A 24,179-nucleotide genomic window follows, 5' to 3' on the forward strand; every position below is an offset into this window, starting at 1 on the left:
TAATTAATCCAATTCTTTAGTAATACACAATTTAATGGCAGAATATTGGTTTAATGTTTCAACATTTAACCAACGTATTGGCAATATATTGCTACTGGAATTAATTTGTATACATCAATTTATTAAAAATATCATTAAAAATAAAAGTACTAAAAAATTAAATTTTACATTAATTTTGCAGTTAAAAAATATTAATTTTTTTGCACGTAAATTTTTTAGAAATATTGTTGAGATAGTGCTGTTTATGGTAGGTTCTAGATTTAATTAATAATATGAACAAATTGTAAGATGAAGCTGATTATAAGGCTGTGAATGATCTTGACATACAGATCAGACATTGTCGATGGCTCTCCTAAACGAGGAATGTAAATAATAAAATTTTGAGATATTGTGTCATGTTTTAAAGTTTAACTAGACATCATCGGATTTATTGTTAGACTCATGTGAATTTTGATGGTTCTGGAACCATCCGTTGATTCTATGAGATATGTAGTTGATGGTTAACAATCATATTATATATGTATATAATATATGAGATTACTTTTCGCGTGGTTTGGTATTAACACCGAAAAGAAAAAAAAGCATATTTATATAATTATTTATATTTATGTTTTTGTTACGGATTTTTTTTTTTCTATTTGCCATCACAGTTGTCAGGTCATGGTGATTTTGTTATTTCATTGTGTTAATTTATCGATATTATATATATGTGTTAATTGTTAATCTGACCAATGGCTTCTTTTAAATATATCAGCCAGTGATCATATAAATTTACTAAAAATAAATTTATTAAAATTTTAAAGTGTTTGTACCGTACCACCGAGAATGTTGTCATTTAAAGTTCCGATTAATCATTGTTGGATCATAATGAGTATGTATACTTTTGACATTATCATAAAGAAAAGTTGCATCTTTGTGGACCATACGAATCTCCAAATTCTTAGTGTAAATAGAACTCAGAATTTCTCTCATGACATATAACGATTTCTCTCTATACATCTATATCATATCATATGTCCGATTATACGGACATATTTCTCTATAATTATTGACGTTTGCGTATTGCAAGTGTACATCTTTCATAGAAATTATATCAATCAGAACTGACATTTGTGTCAGTCATGTATCTTCTGATTGTATATACAAATATATATTTTGTTTACTACGAAAAATTATTCCCAACTTTAAATTTCACGTTATAATATACTAATTAATTTTTTCGAGATAAATAATATCTACGATAATTTTTTCATTAATTCAACTGATGACTCGAAACATTGAAAGTAAAAAATATTATATATAGTTATTTCGTAAATGTTTGGTAAAACTTTTATTTGGATTCTGTCGTCTTCCATTATTCATAGCGTTCGATATGAAGCGGAAGAAAACGATTATGTAATTGGTTCGACATTTCGAATTATGCCAAATGTACAACAAGTGGCCAACGACGAAAATGAATAACGTTCCTTTGAATATTATGGGACGTAGTAAAAAGACTTCTTGTAAACATTTCTCTTGTGAATAGAAGAACATGTTACTTGTATATTAATTGTAAATAGAATCTTCTAACAATTACTTGAGATAGAAACTTGTATTTAAAAATAAAATAAAGATAATCGCTATTGTAAAAAAAAAAAAAAAGATGATTAATCATCGCAATCCTTCTTAAAAATAGCATGAAACCATTTTATTAGTTCTGCTTTTATGAACTGTTATGAAATGTTATAAACTATTACAATTATTTTCATATAAAATATCATATTGTATAGATTTTATCTCGATCGTGTATGCGTGCGTTATTATAATAATATTATTATATAAGCAATTACGTTTTTTTGATAGCAACAACAGTTAGAGGAGGTGGTGCGATTGTAAAACCATCAATGCCTTCTAAAATAGGATCAGGATGTTCTGAAGGTAACACGAACTGAAATTTCTGTAGCAAACACGCAGCAAACAGGAATATGTTGTTTTTCGCCAAGGTCTCGCCCAAGCATCTTCTATGACCTGTCAAATCATTAATGTTACAATTTTTAGCACTGTTATAAAGTATTTGCATTTTCCTTTACCTAAACCGAACGGTATTAACCAAGGGTCCTCGACGTACTCTCCTCTGTCATTAATAAATCTTTCAGGCCGAAACTCCTTCGGATCACCCCAATGCTGTTCGTCCATATGTACGCTTCGCAGATTAGCCAGCAAGGTATAATTCTTTTTTATCTCGTAACCCAGCAGAGTGGTGTCAGACATAGCCCGATGAGGAATTGAAGTAGGACCGACGTTCGCCAGTCTCGTTACTTCCGCTATTGTTGCGTTCAAGTATGGTAATCTGAAAATTTTTAGTAGTATATTCTGTGCAACAGATTTGTATGCGAATGAAAAAAATAATAATATGTCAAGCAATATTCTATTCGTTGTACCGATTTTTATATACTATGCGAGGCAAAATTTCCTTTCCAAGCACTCTGTCGATTTCTTCGTGTACTTTTTTTTGCACATCTTGCTTCACTACAAGGTACGTAATTATGAAGCCAATTGTGTTTTTTGTCGTTTCTACTCCAGCGGTAAAAAGGTCTTTCACAACGCTAATTAATTGTTCTTCTGGAAACAATAATAATTTGTTGTTTGCATTATCCATTATGTGTTCAAAATTATTTGTACATTTATTTTTTATCATGAGAAAAATATACAATCTATTATACGGATTTATTATAAGTAGTATTAGATATTAAAATAAAATATAAAGATAAAATGTTTCTGTTTTTTTTTTTTTTTCGTTTAATACTATGTTCTGTTTTTATAAATTATGATGTACAAAAATCTAATAAATCTTTAATTTAAAAGTCTTATATTTAACAATTAACGGAAAATGTAATATATATTTAAACTTGCACTTCTATTGTACATAAAAAATTTTTCTTTTATATAATTATTAGGATCCAGACGTTCGGGCTTGGGCACGGGCTTCGCGCGGAGAACCGCTGGCGCGCGGCGCAGTGGACTCAATGTAAACAAAGCGGAGAATTTTTTCAGTAAGCGTCTCACTCGCGCACAGCGGTTCTCCGCGCGGAGCCCGTGACCGAGCCCGAACGTTCGGACCCTAGTAATTATGTACATTGTGACACAATGTGTACCATCAAAAGACGATATAGTAGAGCTTGATTGCTTAGTATCCATTTCCGCTAGATAAACATCGATAAAATCTCTGTACTCGCCATGTGTTCTAGTTTGTTTGTGCTTCGTTATTTCGGTCTAAAAAAAGACGTTATTTTGTTTTATTTATAAGGACATCTTGTATTTACATCTAGAAATATATAGAAATTATATCTAACAGGAATATTGCATTACTCTGATAAATTGCCACAATCGTGTCCATCTTTGATTTAGTGCGGTAAATCCGGTTAATCCCGGGATAATATGTCTTAAAAATGGTAAATGAGTTAATATACCGCCGGTGGCGTTGGTATTTCTTACAATCTCGTTTACCACTAATAAAATTTCTGTTAGCTTCGGATTATCCAAGTCAAATCTACAACAATATGTCTTTATGTTATTTTTAATTTCATAGTTTTGAATTTAATTTACAATACGCTTTGCAGCGTACCTTGTTCCAGCGACTAATGTCCATAAACTATTGAGAACGGCTATGGAAGTAATATTGTATAAATTGGTGATGGGTCCCAATTTAGTCAGCGATTCTATCGTATTCGTTAAGGAAACCGCATTGTTTAATATTATATCTTCCATCGTAACATTTCCGAATCCAAATTCTTTCAATGTTCTCAGAACAAATCTGAATAATTTGTAACAAGTTGTAATTTGAAGAAAATAACACAACAATGATGTTTTAAAGATTGATCTTAAAAAATATTTAAAAAATTTCGTTAAAAATATTAAGAAATTGTTAAACAATAGTTATTGATACAATCCATACTGAAATGTAATATTTATTGAAAAAAATGATTTAATATAATGTTTTTTTATTGGTTTATATTTATATCCAAAGCGTATTTTGTGCATTAGATTAAGTCACACGATTTTTAATAATTAAGCTTCATAATAATTGTATTCAGAGTACCTTCTTTGATCTCGCCAAATATCGCCATCGGTGAATAATACACCCCTCCTTTCACCCCCCGTCCGAAGTTTATGTATAAATCCATTAGGTCTGCCATCAAACTGAGGTCGACTCATCATTTCGATTACCGCGTCCTTACCGGAAACAATAATCAGCGGTTCGGCTATGCCGAGTTTCAAACCGATGATAGGTCCGTAAATGTCGGCTAACCGACACCAGGCATGAGAATAAAACTTCGTCTCGTCGACCAGACGTTTTACGTCGAATATGTTTCCCACGATCGGCAGACCGCGGGGTCCTCGAATAGAATGTCTTATATATTCATGTAAATTATGCGACAATATAGAATATTGAATTGCATCAAAGTAAATGTTTTTAAAAAGTAAAAGAAAAATGTTTGAAATAAGAACTGTTCTTGAAGGAAAAATTATCAATAATTTATTTATTAAAAAAAAACCTTATTCGATTTATATGATTAAGATTAATTATTATTTTTATAAAAGAGATAATGTATAAGCTACATATATTAATAGAACGTTATTTTCTACTTTAGATAAATATTGCGAAGAATATCACTACGTCGACTCGCCATCAGAGGTCTATCGATATTCGCAAATTCTCGTAAGTGCTGAGACACGCGTATATCTCTTTATATAGAATCTCGATTTCATAACTTACCAAGGCGATAAGGTAGGCTTCCACTACAATGCCTTACTGATGAGTCCAGTAGTGGAAGCCGGGACGAAACACCAAAAATTACGTGATATTCTTCGCAATATATAATATTAGAATAAATTATCAGATTTAGATTTTATAAATTGTAATTTGACTCTTATTCGCCCTGTTTAACTTAAGGGGTAATATCACCTTGTAACCTGCAAAACTGAACCTTATTTCAAAGGCTTACTGTGAACTCAAAAAATTTTTTTTTAATATGGGGTTTTGCACTAATGAAAGTACTAGTCTTTAGGTATAAAAAACATATTTTATTCAATTTTTTAAATACAAAATGGCGGCGTGGAAAAAGCCGTTTTTTTCGCATTGGCGTACATCTACAGGTCACAATTTTTTATCTAGAACAAAAAACCAAAGATTTTCTTAAAATATAAGGTAAAATGAAGTGAACATCGTAGGATTTTTTCGATATTTGTTGTTGAACCGATTTTATAGCCGATTTTCGATCGATTTTTTTCGAAAAAAACGGGTTTTTCAATCAAAACGATGCCATTTTTTAAAAATTCATTTTTCAAAAAAATCCTACGATGTTCACTTCATTTTACCTTATATTTTAAGAAAATCTTTGGTTTTTTGTTCTAGATCAAAAATTGTGACCTGTAGATTTACGCCAATGCGAAAAAACGGCTTTTTTCCAGTGTGCTTCCACGCCACCATTTTGTATTTAAAAAATTGAATAAAATATGTTTTTTATACCTAAAGACTAGTACTTTCATTAGTGCAAAACCCCATATTAAAAAAAAATTTTTTGAGTTCACAGTAAGCCTTTGAAATAAGGTTCAGTTTTGCAGGTTACAAGGTGATATTACCCCTTAATTAATTATTATAATGTATAAGTATAAAAATTATTAAGAATTATAAACATAGCAATATAAAAGCTATGTAAAAATAATACGAATATTTTTAAAATTATCAAATAAATATAATTTTTAAATAAATTTGATTTTTATTGAATATAATTGCAATGAAGTATAGTTTACCTGGAGGAAATGTTGATGGGCGACGCCAGTCGTATAGAATTTTTATCATGAGTATCGTCAGACAAACAATTATAAACCACATTATTTATTTGTTTATTTTAATGGCAGTAGAAATGTAGAAATAATGTAGAAATGCGTAAGTAATTTACTCTACTGTAGAATCCTTTTATATTAAAAAAATCTTTTATATCTTCTCTTGAAATAAATTAAAGTTACCGCAAATTTGTAAATCTCACATGTAATAAATTTAGTAATTATTATAACTATACGGTATTTTATTTTGAATTTTCTATGTATAATTTACTAAACCACCATATCTCTTATAAAATTGTTATTCGTGGTAAGCGGTACTAATCGAAACTGCACCATTCCCGTGGAAATTCTTTTATTATATGAGAGAAATATTCCTTTCACTGGGATATTAGGCAAGAGAATTTTGGTTCAAGGTTCCAATTATGTACGAATATGTCTGTACATGTACTGTAGACATGCACGCGACAGTCTAGCTCCCGTTCTATTGGACCTTACATAAAGTTTCATTTTACTGCAAAATGCTTTGCGATATGATATAATACAACTATGATATAATGCATTGAAACGTTTCCGATAGCACGTTGTGCAACATCCTTAGAATGAATCCATCGAAGTTTCATTAGCTAATGCCTTTATCCAGTTTTAACAAAATGAGAATAATTAGAATGTATTATAAGTGGTAAAAATTTATATTATGATTGATTTTTGTTTATTGTACATGTAAGTTAAAGAAAGAGAAGAAAAGAGAATATACTCGTATTCTTATGTATTAATTATTCTCTGCGGTGATAGGAAAGCGATTATCCGATTATATGACAAAATGTTTTAAAGACGTTCTATTGAAGCAGCTACAAAGGAGTTTCTCAGAGGAAAAAAGGAGCGAAAAACACTGTTGGGTCATTGCTAATATCGACGATTATAGCAGTGCGAGGTAATCACAGAAGTTATAAGCGGCAGATGTGGGAATCGTAAATTCGCAATTCTAATCAATCTCGCGGACATCAAAGCACACACGCTATCCCCGTTCTCCATTTCGGCATTTGTGATCCGACTAACACCTTGCGCAATAGTTTTATGATTTCGCGCTTGCACGCAATCTTACACACCTTTGCCTCTTCTAATCCCCGGGTGTACGTTAACAACCGTCTTACTCTGGCCTTTTCCGCCTAGCATGCAACGTCAAATCAAAACGAAAACGATCGAGCAGGGCGCTTGGCGAATAACGATCGCCGCAAACCACTTAAAATCATCGAGTTAATCCGATCGCGATTATTCGGTTAAATTGTCGAATCGTTCATGGTACGCAGGTTACTGACACTGTTACAATTATTGTTAACAAATTATATTTTTGTATAACAATGTGACATTTACAAGGTAGAGATAATTAGATATAAAATAAGTATAAGGATTTACAAAATTTTTCGATCATTCCTTTTATTCATGATTACCACAATGATGCACGGAAAAAGTTTAAAAATAAACTGAAAATTAGGAATTAGGACTATTTCATTACTTTATCTCATAAATAGAATATCTAAATGGATTTAAAAACATTTTTCAACAATAATATAAATAAAAGAGAGAGAAAGATTTTAATTCACTTTACCTAGTTCTTCGTGAAGTATATTTGACTTTTGGTGCTTTCCCTGCAGAAGAACTTCCGCCGTAAGATGAAATGACATTGTTAAGTCGGAAACGACTGCCATCAGCGATTCTAGGGATCAGAGATCACAACATTCGTACGTGATGGTCCGTAAATTATTGCATCTCGGCGTCAGTAGCAATAAAACTATCAGCGAGAGACAAAGGAACATATAAAGCGAACCTTACTTCTCTCGGTGCACAATAGATGAAGCTGCGTAACATACAGGTAACGAGCGAATACGTCGTCACCAGTTGATGATAGCAACGTAAGGAGAGAAAAGGGTAGAAGAGAGAGAATAAACATTAATTGTTATTGCAAAAAGGGCGATTCTATTAATTTTCCTTTGTATGCTTATTCGTCAAAATATATTTATATTGTATTATACAAAAGTTATTAACATGCTTCTTAGAAATTTGAGAATGCTCTGCAATATAAAAGTATAAACTTTTTCATCTGTTTAAATGAGGTAACCTATTATGTGATGATCTTTTGATCGAATAATAGATTTAGATCGCATAATAGATTTTCTAGAGAGATTTTGCAGGTATTTCTACTATTCGATTGTAATTCAATTTTACAACAATATAAATATAAATAAAAATTCACTAATTATAAGAAGATTTTGGTATGTTTATCATAAAAGTAGGACATATTTAAGCAAATTACCAAATGCAATTATGAAATACAATAAAACATGAGTCTTTTTTGAGCATGCATCTACATTATCATAATTCAAGGTCATAAAGTAACTGCAATTCATTAAACTTTTAAATGCGGCGAACGAATTGTTCTTCTTGACATAGAGAATAAAGTGAACAAAGCGACAGAGCTTTATCGTGCATAACGAACGAAGACATTCAAATTAAATGTTTCACGATCAATTATCAATTGCCTGTTAAATTGAAATCAATATAGGCAAATGTAGAATCTCTTAATAAGTGCAAGGAACTCCATGAATTAGTATTCCAAAGCTTAAAGGAACTTAAATTTAAATTTTATTAATAGCGTTGCATTTAAATATAAAAAAATTATAGTATTAAAAAATTCAGACATTCGCTTAAGATATTATAGTGTAGGAAGCATGAGAATGACAAGCTTTATTTTATTATCCTGATGCTAATGTTCGACAATTATTAACAGATTGTACAAAGCGTTAGATTAATTCGAACATTCGAAACACAATCGTCGCTCGGTCGCGTAACTTTTTCATGAGGTAATTATTTCGACGGTGGCAAACGATTTCGGGACGTGTGATATGTATTTAATCGATTGATCAATCCATTGGAATGATGTAGAAAATGCCGACTAAGAAAATTAAGATGCGGAACAAGGAGACGAGACGTCACCGCTGCTGATAACAAGTCCAGAAAATCGAGATGCTGGATAGGGGGAGTTTAAAAAGGAGCGGGGTTGGAGGAATTTGATGACAGGTGGGGGCGGTGACTCGCATTTACCGAGAAGGTGCTAGGTCTAGCTGAGTTGGCACTCGATAAGAACAGACTTCGATTCAACATCAGACGGGTGCTACCATCAGCGTGCCATCATCGGGACTTTCGATTATTCGTCGCGGTCAGTACCAATGACAAACAGCAGCTCCTTCTTTTCGGAAAACATGATTTAGTATAGTTGGGTGATCGCTTCTTAATTAGAAGTTAAATATTCAACTAAACTTATTGACATTGTCGGGTAGATTAGCATATGAACAATATAAAATTAGGAATTTTGTTGATAAAACTAGGAGTTCTGATCTGGTGTTGAATGTAGGTCATATTTGTCGCGAAACAAAGAAGATTTGAAAAAAAACCGAAGAAGTGACACTCTGGCGGCGATGTTGGTTCGCGCGCCTTACACTTTCCTTTTCATTCTTGCGGTAGGTTACTTTCTTACACTCTATTTATACATAATCGAGTTATTTAAAAGCTAATGTAAAATTGAATATTGTTTTCACTTCAATATAATGATGTTTAAGTGATTTAAAAAATTAAATCAGAGATTAACCGAAAATTAATAACTTTATAGTTTTATATTTGAAAAATATTGCGTAAAATTTCTCTTAACAGATTTTTATCTTTTTATTTCGTCGAATTATTAATTCTATCGTAATTAGTTATATTTTTTTCATTTTAACATCTTATATATATAAATGTCAGAACTAAATTCTTTGTTAGTTTCAGTGAAATATTGCCATTCTTTATAATACGTTTTATTTCTTGAGTATTCTCGCTTTCGTGCCGACGCACTGTGCAGTCATTTCACTGGTTAATCTCGCGTGCCGAGATATCGTCGAGCTTGCATGGTTTGATCGAGGATCAATTGTGAAACCGACATTTTCTAAATTAAATTTGATACATGATTGCTGCCAGGCGATATCGAACGTATTTGTAAACTTTCCCATATATCTCTGAAAAATTATTTATTGGCTTGTTCAAATATGTATTATCTTTAATTTCCATTTATTTACGCGTATTATGAACATCGAAGGATATTTACTTCAATAACGTTAATTTGATGATATTTACCGATGTAATATTGCGAATATTTATTTGATATAGGTTTGCTGTTGGTTTAAACATAATGCTGCGGTTCCACTTGCTCATTATTCATCAAATCAAGTATGTAGCCATACAATACATATTTTTATGTTTATATATTTATTTATTTATATATTATATATATTTCATGAATATTTTTATTTAGTATAGTATATAAATTTAATATATTAATAACTTTGTTTTGCTCACATTTTTGCAAATGTTTCTTCTTTAATTTTTGTCCGTTTATTATTATTACATTTTTGAAAATTTTTATTCATAGTTTTTATACTTTCATACGTTTTTAAAAGTCCCTCACTGGCTTATTTGGAACATCTTATGCAATAAAACTTTTGATAAACTTTTCTTTTCAGAGTAATTTTGAAGATGTCTTTAAGAAATTTTTATATTTTTATATTTTTATAATTTATTTATATTTTCTCCTATTTTTTATAATTTTATAGATAAACGCAGCAGTTTTGACATATTATATTATTTATCATAATTACCACTGTCATAAAATGATGCTTCGGATATTTCTTCATCAATCACATTTCATGCAATTGCATCGCTTTGATTCGGATTCATTGACTTATTATTAGCGTAAGTGGATTTTTTAAAGATAAATTTTAATTATTTTTTATTCTGGGGTATTGATATTATAATTTTATGCGGTAATAAAATTTTGTAATTTTAAACATCGAAATTTGTATGTGTTTTTATTTTTGAACTAAAGAGATTCAAATATTTTTGAAATCTCTTTAATTTTATCATCAATTTTTCTTTGGTATCTGTTTAATTCTTCAGATGCTGGATGCATTCAAAGAGAAAAAAACAGATTCAGAGATTGATTTGGATGATTCTGCTTCGGGTTCTCGTTCCATAAGAGAGGCGGAAACATTGGATGTTACATCTAATGAGGATGACGAAAATGATGAAAATGATGAAAATGATGAAAATGATGAAAATGACGAAGATAACACAATTCAAAAGTAAAGTACAATGAAACTAGCCTATATAGGCTGCACTCCATTTAATGTTTGTGGAATTATTTTATCCTTTTATCGCTACTGAATTCATGAGATTATTGTAATAAAGATTGTCATCCGTTACTTCCTTTACTTGTTTATAATACCGAAATTCTATAATAATATCATATTTTTGTTGTTTTTAAAATATAACAAGCGTTATCTTAGTATTTATATTTTATCCTTGTTGTTTAATATTAAATAACGATATATAATGCTTGCAAGTGTTAAGTGAGTCGCAACCATAGTAAAATATATTTAACTCGTAATAATACCCAAAATATTGAAAAAGCAAAACAAATAAAATTTTGAAAGATACACAATTAATCTATTAATTTCAAATAATAATAAATAATTGTAATGTTTGCATTATTATTGTTAACTTTGTTCTTCTATTTTTTTCTTCACAGCAAAGTAAACAATGTAAATCAAAATGTGAATATGAATATCTTCGGTGGTAATAATCGTGTTAAACACCATCGCCATAAACAAAGTACGACGGAAAATATTATGCCAGTCACAGGACAATCGACATTGGAAGAAGTAGTCAAGGAAGAAATATTGACTAATTGTGCAAGCAATAATAAGAAGAATCAAAGGTATTCAAGTAGCTTCTTCGCGAATACAACAGGCCGTGCTCTAAGCGTGGAAAAGGAGTTTCATGATGTGGTTGGCAACAATTCCAAGGTGAAAAAATCTAGCAGTGTTCACGAGGGCGAGGACATCACTCTGTGCTGGATTGAAACGACGACTATCAAGGAAGATAAGACCATTCGACCACCGAAGAGATTGGTTATTCGTGAGTACACAATCTCTTTCGAGAACTCGGCAACCATACCGGAAAGATACCTCGAATGTAAAAAATTCGAGGGAGAATTGACGGCGAACGATCCCGACATTGGTAAGACGGCCTTATTCGAAATTATAGACGAAGACACGATGGTCAGCAGGATCGTTAATTTTACTTCAGTCAATCATGTGGGTAACATTATTACTTGGGAACATAAAAAAGTGAAATGCGGAGTTGGTCCGGTGGTCAGTAAAAATATCGTAGAATTGAATGACGGCTCAAAGAATCCGAAGAAGAGAGTAGAGATTAAAGTTAGTCCCAAAATGCATCAACTAACAGCAACGACAACTGAAGAGGAGTGTACGGAAAGTAGTACACTCACTGAATCTATGACTGAACACACTACTGCACTACCCTGCGAAAATGGTGCTTGTGAAGCAACCATGTTTTCCCCTAGTATTGTATCAAAAATCGATAAATTCAGTACAACTGAAGAAATAGTCACTAAGTTGCAGAGCGAATCCGAAAGTGAGAGCGACGAAGATCGTTTATTCACAGCTACGAAATCATTACCTGAAGAAGCAGTATCTAGAAGATCAACAATCTTTCCCAAAAAAACGACAATTCAGGAAAAGATAGACTGCGAAGAGGATCCATCAGACCCAGCGTGCTTAATGCAAAAATATGACACATCTTCGGAAGAATTATTTATTAAAGAATTAACTACGACGGAAACAGCCGAAACATCATTAATTAGTGATAAAGAAGTAACTTCGAAAGAGGAGATATTTCAACCTTCTATCGAGGAGAAATCGGAGGAGATTACGCAGTCTGTATCTACATCGAAAGAAGAAGAAGTAGTTTCTGAGGTAATTGGAGAGACAACACCGTTTGCGTTCGCGAAAGATATTTTCACAAAGTCTTCGGAAGCATATGCGTCTCAATCAACAGATCAAGCATCTGTTGATGCTAGTTCATTGGAAACAAAGATTACGACAAGCCATAGTGCAGAATATGTAGAAGAATACTCGAAACCCGAAGAAGACAAAGATTCGAATGTGCTGACAAGCGAGGAATTAGAAAAAGTTGACTATATTTCATCTTCAAGCGAGAGCATAGTGACTTCAAGTGAAGTTGGTATTGAGCCAGGTGTTACAACAGAGAAATCATCAGTTGAGTTCATCGAATTCACAAAAAAACCTAGTAAACCTGATCAGATCTTCGATAAATTATCTGAATCGCCAATTTCGACGAAAAGTGTAACAGGAACTATAATGATCGAGTCATCATCAATGTCCGAGGAAGTGACCTCTAAGGAAACTAAAGAAAGAGCTGTAGGTGAAGAGACGACAATGATTGGGCTAAAGACTAGCGAGGAAAGAGAATTTATTTCCACAATACCAACGAAAGTCAGATCAACGACTTTGTCACCAGTGAGAAGCGGCGAAGTAAGTTATTCGTGTGAGAATTCCGAGGATTGCGCCAGTTCGGAGGGCTGCGACGAGTTTGGAAATTGTGAGAAGCGTCTACCAAAATTTGACACGATTCGTCCACCAAAATTGATAAAAGTTCCTCTATCCGAGGAATCGAGAATAACTGAGCACACGACTGTTACAAATGTAGCAACTACCATGTTGATCTCACAGGAAAGTGATGGCAGATCAACGGCCAAACATATCACGACGGACACGCGAAGAAGCACGACTACAAGTACGCCGCAACATAAGCTGTCTTTGAAGGTCAAAATCCTCCTGGAGCACATTAACGAGAACAAGGAGAAGCACAATTTGGTCGAAGTGGAGAAACACTTATCGCTGGACGAGAATCCAGAACATCATCTTAATCCTGATTTACTTGAGCAATTGAAATCCTTGAATGATTCTGTCAATATGGAGACCATAAACGCATTATTGAATTGTACTAGCTTGGGCAATTTGACAAAAAATTCTAATTTTGTTGATAAAGAGCCAAATAATGTTGACAGTAGTGATGCAGAATTGGAATTTAAGAATACTGATTTTGAGGATTTGAGCTCAGAGCAGTTTATTTCTAGATCCGACGATGCTAAAGTTGATTACTCTGAATATCAAGAGCACGTAACATCTCGAAGACGGAAACGAAGAAGTTTTGATAACGAAATGGAAGATCTAAATAAATTTGTTCAACAAAAGCTGTACGATTCCTCTGACTCTGTGGTTGATACTTTCAATAATTCACAAACTCAGCATAATGAGTCAACAAACACAACTTATGGCTTACAACTTTCCACAACGACAAATTACTCCCAAGAGGAAACAACTACTAACAATTATACAGAAAGTGAAAGGAACATCACTAAACAAGAAGATCAAAGTACAATGTCATCGACAATAATAACCATCAGCGATGTTGATCTTTCAAACACTTCGGAATCTCGTGATGCTAATGTGACGAAGGAAGACGTACAGTTAACTACAACATATAAACCCGAAGAAGAAACAAATATTACTATGTATATAGAAAGTGAAACAAATATAACTAATGGAATAAATGAAAGTATAGTGCCTTCGACAAGGAATAACATGAGCAACGAAACAAAAATGGAAGTTGTGCGAGAGACAATACCTGGTATACAGGAAGATGTTGTGGCCGGGTTGCAGCATATGGTATCGCAATTATCGCAAAGTAATTTGACTTTGATCAACAACGTTAAAGAAGCCGTCAAAACAAATTTGTTGGGTATTTTAGCGGACCCCAGTGATAGCAGGGTTCGATTGAGGAGAAGAAGAGCGGCCACGGAAAAAGTTGGACACTGGTCAAACGAAAGGATCAAGGAGGCGCCGATGGGTGGCAATCTTAGAAGTTTCACTGAATTCACACTGTACAAAGTTCCTTCTTGAGATGTATGATAAGATTTTATGTTTTATTTTGCCATTTTGTAATGTCAAAACATTTCAATGAAGCTGAAATGAGGAATTACGTTGTATGTATAAGCGTTACTGTATATTATCATTTAATCATGTATAAATGTATGTTACAAAACAACTTTACAATATATATTAATTGTCTTTTGAAATACGGCAAATAACAGATTATGAGTGCTTTTTATTTATATAAATATATACAAATTTTCGGACAAATATAAAAAAGGAATAAAATTATAAAAGGAATATAATTATTTTGTGTCATAAAAATTTACCCGTATATTAGTATAATTTTTACATGTTTTCGCAACACTGAGTTATCTGATTATCATGGTTAGAAAGAAGCGATATTTACAACGTTTAATCATCTTTGAAGTTATAAACGCGTGATTATCGTATATGAATTATTATAGCTTGCGCATTCATAACGTTCGAAAATAATTAATCATGAATAGCGGTTTGCATTGGCAATCGTAATTGTACTAACTGAATCGCGTTTGTAATGGATAGTGCTAACGAGAAATTGTTACGTACTTTTATTGTTTCCATTAAGTTGAAAATAATGTGTTGAGAAATAAAATGGCTGTTAAATGCGCGGTATTCGCAGATCGCTTTATTAATTTTCTATCAGCCTATAACAGATGTTGAAATTTTGTTTATGATTTATAATGATAGATAATTACATTCGCACTTTTTTCTTTTTTAATCTCTTTATTTATTAAATGTTATTAATTGATACAGTATTTTTTTATATATTTAACGCATATTTTTTTTATACTCGATCAATTATTTATTAATCAACAAACATATATTTATTATAATCAAGAAGAATATCACTTTTAGTAAATATTTATATTTTGATAAACAATTTAATCACTGATGAAGTAAACGGTACGGTTCACGAAATGTTGGCATTAACAATGAAGAAAGACACGGCGATAATCCGCAAACCTTCTGGTATAATTGAAGAAAATACCCGCGAAAGCCTCAAAAGCGTAATTTAATCACTGTTAATATGTATACATTAAGATGATTTTGTAGAGATACGTAACCATCTTATAGACTGCAAACATATGCAATATGATTGTAACGTTCTGTTATCCTTATGTGGTTATCCCTGGACATATGTACTGTGAAGGCGATACACATTTTTCTTTCATTGGATTGAATATCAGTGCATTTGGACACGAGAGATTATCCAAAATGGTGAAACTCTGGCCGCCCCAATAGCATAAGTAATAGCGCTTACAGTTCACGTCCAGTATCGGGAATCTGCCGTATTTAGGGCATAGTGGTGCTGCGGTTGTCGATGATGCCATTGTCGTCGTTTGTTGGCACGTTTCTATGCTTTCAAGCACGCATCTACCCTGAAGAGGATCGAATATGGCAGAACTGGCGCACGACAATATCACTGGTGTGAGATTCACGCCGTCATCCACGCAAATATAATAATTCTTGCAAGTTCCATCGTAAATCTCAAAAGCACCTATCTCCGTGCAAGGGGGTGGTATGATTTGATTTTCAGCGATTTTGAAAGAAGTGTAAAGGCACAAGAGAACGGTGATCAAGAGGCGATCCATTATTGAGTGCATGCGAACAAAGATTCTGTCGACACGTGTGAACGTTGCATTTATATATAGCGAGGAAATTTATGATTTATGTCAATCATACGATCATTTATCAGGGATTTAGAATGTAAAGCAAGATAAAGTGAAGATAGTTCTCTTTGACCTTGACGTGAATTCGCGCATTTTCTCTGATCTTAATTTTATCGAAGATAATATTGTTTGTGTACGAATTGCATTTTTTAATTTCTCTTTTTTAATGTTTATCGACGCTATTATATTACGTAATTATTGAAAGTTTTAACACGATGTAAATTCGATTAAAATCATATATGTATATGCGTATTTCTTTCGACGTCGTTTGAAGTCAAGACGGCATTTGTGCATCCCCGACGCGACGGTTCTTTCCAGGTGAAATGTCAGAAGCGATTCAGAATGTGTGTTTTTTTTAACGCGGCGGTCTTACGACGAGGAAATCGAGGGTGAAGTCTACGGAATACAAAATCGCCAGAAAGCGACGAGAAAGTTGCAACTGGATTTAATGTCCGCACGTAATATTCTGCTTGTTCGTGCGTGCTAGCATTACGCATCAATTATGCATGCACATCTTGTATCTATAGTATATTGAAATAGATTTTATTTTACATGTTTTACTGATATTGAACAGAACATTTTCTATCTCGCCACTTAGATTAAAAGTTTATTCTCCCTTATGATCAAATTACGATAAAATATTTATTGAAGCTTTTTATTCGTTACATTTCATACGTAAATTTTAATAAACTGAGATATATATACGATATATAATAATAATAATAAGAAAATATTTATATAACGAGGCTCAATAAATTTAAAAAATAATTAATATAAAATAGGGCTACGAGCCAAATATTAGTTAAAATATAAAGGTCTTGGTAATAAACAGTCATTAATTAAAAATAAATATAAAATTTAAAAAAATTCAAAAACAATCGTTTCGACCTTAATTAGGTCATTCTCAATGTTAAGAACCAACTATCGTTAACGATGTACAATAATATTATAAAAATTAAAACGAATACATAATCAAATACGAAAAAACATGTATAAAAATTCTGTGATATGGGTATTTTCAATCTCACTCGCTATTGAAGACATAATTATATCGGCGCAAAATGTCGAGAGTCCATCAACAAAGCAAGACATCAAATAATGTAAATTGTGACTCCACATTTCTTGTAATATCGTATCAAGTTAGAACAATGCGAATAGAGACCCATTTTAAGATGTTGATAATAAACAATTTAAAATCAGAATCAGTAATAATAAGAATAATTTAATTTGTACGAGATACAAGATAAATATATGACATTATATTGTGTAGAATGTAAAATATATGAAACCAAGAAATCAGCTACATTACGCAGGTGCGTTAGACCATAGATTTTATTTTGAAATTCCATCCCGCGACCCTTGAGTTCAGGTAACTTTTCCCGGTATTCATATAGCAGGATCAGAGAGGCAAAAAGATTTTTTCGAATAAGATTTTCTTGAATAGATACGAAACCCCTCCGTCTAATCCACGCATTCATCTGTAGGCTTAAAGAGAGAGATCGGCTGAATATACACGGAGGAATCCTTGTTTTGGAGCGAGGGAAAGGTGCTACAGAAAGGAGAGAGAGGTGTCAGGAAGGAAGGAGAAGCGCAAATGTATATAAGTGACTTAGGTTGAAGACGCTCCAATGGACTCTCTCTTTAATCCTGGTCAAGTGCGCATCTTTCCTCCTATCTCTTTCTTTTTTCCCATCCCCCTTCCCATGCATGGTTGTGTCGTTTCGATCTTGCGTCCTTCCACTTCAACCTTCACCTTCACGCGACGAAGAAGAGAACAGTGTGTTCTCGCGCCCGTTTGATCGAATTACGCGCTGTGACGATGACACAAGACTGAAAGCTAGCGAGAATTCAATTTGCTTTAGAAAAAAGATTTAGGACGAGTGTGATTTTGGTTTCGCGTGCATGTGACATGTTCCTGGCGGAGAGATCTTGATTGTAGGAGAGATGGATGCTCGAAGAGTGAGTAACACTGATAATAAAACATCGAAAGAATTTATTATCGGAACGAAGTCGCCGAGTATCTAATTGCGGAACTATTGTTGTCGTAGAAGAGATTTTAGAACTTTTAGAATTGAAAAATAGAAGCTTGTGAAATTTAATTGATTAATGCTGCATGATACCGTAATCAGTTACCAAATTTTATTATCAAATTATTATATGTTTGAAATGACAATAAGAATAATAAATAAAAAGATTTAATTAGAATAAAAGTCAAATGTAGAAGAGAAAATAGATCACGAGACAAACAAGGTTTTAATGTTAAAACATTATGTTTTACCGTCTATCCACTTTTGAAAATGAATATGAAATAATATTACTAGATGTGACATAGATTTAAAAATCACAAGATAACAAGATAAACTTCTTCTTTTTTTGAAATAATTACTTGCGCTAGATATTAAAATTCTAATTAAGATTCTATTAAACTTTGTCATTTTTAACTTAAAATTTAATTTCTATTATTTATTGAGTCTCATTATTATTAATAATTTTTATATGTTTGATTTATAAAAGTCATTTAATAGCAAAGATAAAAATTTTTCTTTACAAATTTATAAAAATATTAATTATAAACTAATTATATAAAAATAATTATAGAATCTTTTTGGTAATGTGTATATTTTAATGCAAATATCTTTACAATACAAAATTTTATTATATTAATAAGACATCAATATCAACACAGAGAATACGTTATCAAAAGGCAATTTTTCATTATCTTCATCGCGTTTCCGACTGAAAAAATTCAAATCACTGCCTTTGCGTTTGATCGTTCCAGTGAATTTAATGATGGATCATTTTAATGCGCTATAATTCTCTTTACTCGCGGTATCGATAACGAGGCGAATCGTGTGGGCTGTGCGATTATGATGTACCGAGAACGTGTGAGAGCCTTGACTACATAGAAAATACGTACACCGCTTTCGAGTCTATATTACATGGATAATAATAAACGCGTGAGAGCTGTTCGCATTAATATCAAACATTGTTTGTCAACAATTAAGAGATATTGTAATTTGCACCGTTGTGGAAAAGTATGAGAAATAACAAAGGATTATATATTTTTTCAAATCTAGTTGCATTTCTCTTGTACAAATTATTTTGTCGTTAGAAAGTTTACTGTGCGTTTATATATATATATATTTTTTTCTATAATTTTATCAGTCTATTTTCGGCAATTATGGATTTTGTATCTTTATATCAAATGTAATTTATTGCGATAGTAGGAAGCCTTTCACTAATTATTATTAGTCAAAATTAATAGTTAAATTTTAGTGCCAAATTATAATTTATTTGAAAAGTTATTTTGGTTTGTAAATCGTTTCACAGTCACGTTCTTTAATTAGCCAAGAGAACAGGTTGGAATAGTATGTTAATAATGTACTGCTCGCGTTGTATTTCAAAAGTCACGGTTGATTTATGCACATCGTGAATCGACGATAGCGCGAGTCAGGACGACGAATAAGTGACGAAGACATAAGCCGCTTTCGAGGGGAACGATCAGGCTGTTCGGCACATCGCCAGTCAAAGAGGGAAACTCTTTCGATCGACCTAAATTTATCGCTTTCCGTTTGCACGTGTTTTACGTAGTCCCGATTTCCAAAAAAAATCATAGAATAATATAGAATCACAGATATTACTTAATTAATGCTCTTCTGTTATAATTACCTGTTATAATTACAAGAATATTATACAAGTATCTTGGAATTACAAAAGGAAGACATTCTGCATCAACTATGTCACTTAACTAGTGAAATTTGGTGTCGGTTTCTATTAACTTAGAGGTGCTAATAAATTTTAAGCTGTTATATTTTTTATTGAACTCTGCAAAGCGGCGAAAATGGATAGTAAAATATTTAATTCTACATAAAATGGATATTAATTTAATTTGTTTAAAGAAAAGTCATAAGAGGAATATTAAAATTTAATATTAATTACATTGTCAAAAATAATAGTCTTTCTCTCAACGATTTTATTAAAACAAAATTTGTCTTTAATGTTTATTTTTGTATCAAAATATCTTCTGCAATTATTGTATTATTTGAAATCTGGAGTATATCAATATTTCATAACATTGACATATTGATATTTTTCCGCCATGTCATTTTCAGATAATGTTTGTTCAAATTTTATCTACAAATATGCATAGTGCTGATAACAGACAAAATATGAGAAATCGTCTTCTTAAGTTCTTAGAAGAGACAAAAAAAGAAAAGTTACTTTCCATTTACACGCTTTATCAGTCCAGCTTTAGAAGAGTGTCAATACTGGATCTTAACGAGCGTACGATATCCATTATCCATACAAATATGAAGCTTTTCTACTTAAAGTGCGTGTCACTCTAATATTTTATCTTGTTCGAAGGATATACAAGATTCATAGTTTGTCAATATCAGAATTAAAAAAAGAAAAATATCGAATACCTACGTAATTTATGTTGCAACATCATTTTATAGGTAATTAGAACAGTGAAAGTTAGAAGTGCAAGTAAACTTGGAAGCACTAATTAATAAATTTATTTGCATTAATAAAACGAAGATAGAACTCTTTCCATTTGTTGAGAGTTTATTGATAAGTTGCCAATAATGACAGTTGCTAATATGAATTGTGCTTCCTTATCTCCCGAGATATTTCTAAATATAATTATTGTACATTTTCTTTTAGAAGATTTTTGCATATATTTCCTTCCACATAATATAATACCGTAAATAATTTTATATTTAGATTTAGGAATTTTTAAATCACGAAAACTTGCTAAAAAGGAATTGACTTCCTCTACCATTTTCTAAATAAGACGATAATTTGAAGATAAGTTTCTTCTGCGTTTCGAAATCGTGGGTTTCAATTAAGCGCAATAAAACGTCAAGCATCACGATTTCCTACTTTAAGAAGTCCATATGAGGGGGCACGAATGCTTTACGTCGTATTTTTCTTACGTACGTCGAACTGGAGCAGCCCGCGATGTAAATACGACTGTTATAACTCTCTCTGTCTTGACGCTCCTGTAATTGTCTCCTGCGCCGCTGAAGCACCGTTAGGGCTCATCTTTTCACGAGAAGATCGCCGCCATCTCCCGATTTTCACTCGACTATTCCCACGGGAATTTAGATCTTAGAAAGTGACAGGATAATACCATGTTCTTTTCTAAATTTTATGCAGCGTATATATACTTTTTTACGTTCTTTTATGTAATTATTAAATATATAATTTTGTTAATTAATTATATAATTAGCGCATAGTTTTTCGCGCGTATCATTTACTACTATAGTTCTTTTTATTATTATGTTTTTCTTCATTGTTATATTATATTTTTGATTGTTAATTTCAAGAGATATTAACTTTTGCTTATTTATACTTTTTTTTTTTTATCAATATTGACATTTTTTTAAAAATGCATTTCGCGTACATTGAAGAAAAGATCAGAAAAATTATTACACATATTTTTACAAAATGATATAATTATGAGCTTCTATTTTGTGTAACCAAAGAGTGCAGCGGCCTTTACTGAGTAACATCGAAAGTTTCGCCTGTAAATATCGATCTCGATTTCACAAAGATAGTATAGAATTTCTCGTACGTGATGATCGTTTCATTTCGGGAGACGTTATCCTATAATGAGAGCGCAGCCTCATTATCGGCAGCGGTTCGTCTCGATTAGCGCTGACATTTATTTTCTGATACACGTGTGCCCGTATGGGACACACACACACACACACACACACACACTCGCGTACACACTCTCGGGATTACACGTGCACGACCCCGCGCGTTACATCTTCTCTCGCTGTACATTTCAGCTCGTCGTAATACCCACAGCCCACTTACCTACATTACTCGCTTTATGTGTGCGTGGATCTTCACATCTTCGGCGATGAGTTTGTATACGCGCATGGGCGCAGTGGCGTAATCAATTTTAATAATTGAACGTTTTAATAATTAATTTCTGCGGCACAGCGTGGGATGTTCTTAATGAGAAAGCATGCGGATGACTTCCGTGCGGCTGCATCGCCGCTTTCGAGCAAACGATTATTAGAATTTGCGGTACTCGCCTTACGTTATTAGGAAATACACTGTTGTTACACGTTAATAATTTGTGTAGCTTTTAGCGGACGCTCGTTTATGGAAACAAACGGTGATTATTTTCATCAGGAACAAATTATCTTTCCGCAAATTTAAAATAAAAAATACTTATAAAATGTATAGGCGTATAAGATACATTTTATTCATTATCTCAGCTTCGTATTATATTTATCTATATATTGTATTTTTATTATATTGCATTTATATATATAAATTTTATCGATTCTACTTACGTGAAACAATTTATTGCTATTTGAAGAGAGAATTTATAATAGAATTGTGTGTGTGTGTACACATCGTCTCTCTTGATTTTCAATATCGTAGTTACGCTGATGCATTCGTGCATTCGCGTCCTCTCACCTTGCACTTCTGGGTCGAGACCCCTGCTGGATTGTGGTTGAGGCTGGTATATTTACCGCGCCAGTCAAATAGAACCATAATTTCCCGTCCAAACGTGACGTTTGAACGGTTGAAGAAGAGAATCGATCAGTATGCTCGATATGATCGTCAGTCGTAGACCGTCGACCTGTGTGTGCCAAATCGCGATGCTCTCCAGATGTTCTGGACAATCTCTAGCCGAGAAATCGGACCTATCCGCTTCTTAACTGATTTCGACCTGTTCTTCTATCCTTAATTCTATCCTTGACTTAAGTGCGCGGAGTCACTATTCTTCTCGATCCATGCTTGATTAATACCTACTGGGTATTCATAGCCTACTGACTTCTCATTAACGTCTTAGGAAATAGCGTCGTGCTACATCGTTTCACAGATGAAGATATACCATCGTATCGCGAAAGAACATACGCAGAAACAAGTAGGTTTATATGCGTGCTAAATTTTATTGCATGTATATATATTTAAATTTTGCAGTTGGAATTTTGCTGTCTAGTGAATTTTCGAAGTATATACGTAAATATAGAGGAAACATTTTCTAACTACTCCGTGAAGTATCTCCGTGGGATAAGCGTGACAATTTCGATTCGCGCGTTATAGTCAGTCATCAGGCGAGAAACTACCTTGCGTCGAACACCTGCGAGCCGTAAACGAAACCACGTACGCGACGCGCCGCGTCGCGAATCGCGCGTGTCGCACGTAGAGTTGCAAGGTAGAGTTGCGACCTGGTCGGAAGCAATTTGCATAACGTGCTCCCATGTGCGCGTAAAATCGTCGTAACGCGTTATTAGAGGTGCGTTTCTCGCGGCGCGGCGTATAGTGTGCGCGAGCGCGCCGTCTCTTTTCTTCCGTTTCTTCACTTTCCTACGCGGCTTCCGGTTCGTGGGACAAACACGGTCACCCGCCGTCTTACTCTCGTTCTCTCTCACGAGAGCGGCGGCGACGACGTAGCTGCACGTACGCGAAGAACTAGCACGTGGAGAACTCTTTCTCCCTTGCATTCAATCGACGTGGGAGAATCTCAACGCTGCCGCGGGTGCTGCGAATCGCGACAATTCCCCGGCCTTTCTTCGACATTTCCTTCGTTTTCCTCGCGGTCTTCCGTGGCAAGAGCTTCCTAGTACCAAAAATTTTTTCATTTCCTGCCTGTGCGAAAATATAATTCACCGCGGATTTTGTGGAAATTCAACGGTGAGGGATATGATTTCTTGCATCTGTGGAATAATACATCAGACGCAAAACTCGAATGTACGTCGAATTTAATTCGATTGTATTAGTGACTCAAAAATCTAGCTATAAAAACTATTTTAAGCAAAAAGAAAGA

At 33.0% G+C, this 24,179-nt stretch overlaps 3 protein-coding genes across 3 annotated transcripts; 1 reads left to right on the forward strand and 2 right to left on the reverse strand.

The window, feature by feature from the left end:
• Positions 1-1,672: 1,672 nt before the first annotated feature.
• LOC108777769 (methyl farnesoate epoxidase) lies at positions 1,673-7,508 on the reverse strand. The gene is made up of 8 exons (XM_018544727.1): positions 7,433-7,508; positions 4,079-4,376; positions 3,605-3,793; positions 3,349-3,529; positions 3,135-3,252; positions 2,421-2,601; positions 2,070-2,329; positions 1,673-2,007 (listed from the first exon to the last, which is right to left on the reverse strand). The coding sequence occupies exons 1-8, from the start codon at positions 7,506-7,508 to the stop codon at positions 1,826-1,828; spliced, it is 1,485 nt and encodes a 494-aa protein (XP_018400229.1). The 3' UTR covers positions 1,673-1,825.
• A 3,931-nt stretch (positions 7,509-11,439) lies between these two features.
• Positions 11,440-14,757, forward strand: LOC108777770 (dentin sialophosphoprotein). Its single transcript, XM_018544729.1, has one exon. It carries the CDS (start codon positions 11,472-11,474, stop codon positions 14,697-14,699), a length of 3,228 nt encoding a protein of 1,075 aa, XP_018400231.1. The 5' UTR covers positions 11,440-11,471; the 3' UTR covers positions 14,700-14,757.
• A 1,069-nt stretch (positions 14,758-15,826) lies between these two features.
• Positions 15,827-16,303, reverse strand: LOC108777771 (uncharacterized). The gene has a single exon (XM_018544730.1). It carries the CDS (start codon positions 16,301-16,303, stop codon positions 15,827-15,829), a length of 477 nt encoding a protein of 158 aa, XP_018400232.1.
• Positions 16,304-24,179: the final 7,876 nt, after the last annotated feature.

This window comes from Cyphomyrmex costatus, unplaced genomic scaffold (assembly GCF_001594065.2).
Source record: "Cyphomyrmex costatus isolate MS0001 unplaced genomic scaffold, Ccosl1.0 scaffold467, whole genome shotgun sequence".
Taxonomy (NCBI): Eukaryota; Metazoa; Arthropoda; class Insecta; order Hymenoptera; family Formicidae; genus Cyphomyrmex; species Cyphomyrmex costatus.

Bases quoted from the DNA above. Each gene is read 5' to 3' on its own strand.
- LOC108777769 (XM_018544727.1), bottom strand. From the start codon at position 7,508: ATGTCATTTCATCTTACGGCGGAAGTTCTTCTGCAGGGAAAGCACCAA. The intron at 3,794-4,078 runs GTACTCTGAATA...CAAATTATTCAG, and splicing joins ATTTGGCGAGATCAAAGAAG to ATTTGTTCTGAGAACATTGA. The intron at 2,008-2,069 runs GTAAAGGAAAAT...ATGATTTGACAG, and splicing joins GTTAATACCGTTCGGTTTAG to GTCATAGAAGATGCTTGGGC.
- LOC108777771 (XM_018544730.1), bottom strand. From the start codon at position 16,303: ATGGATCGCCTCTTGATCACCGTTCTCTTGTGCCTTTACACTTCTTTC.
- LOC108777770 (XM_018544729.1), top strand. From the start codon at position 11,472: ATGAATATCTTCGGTGGTAATAATCGTGTTAAACACCATCGCCATAAA.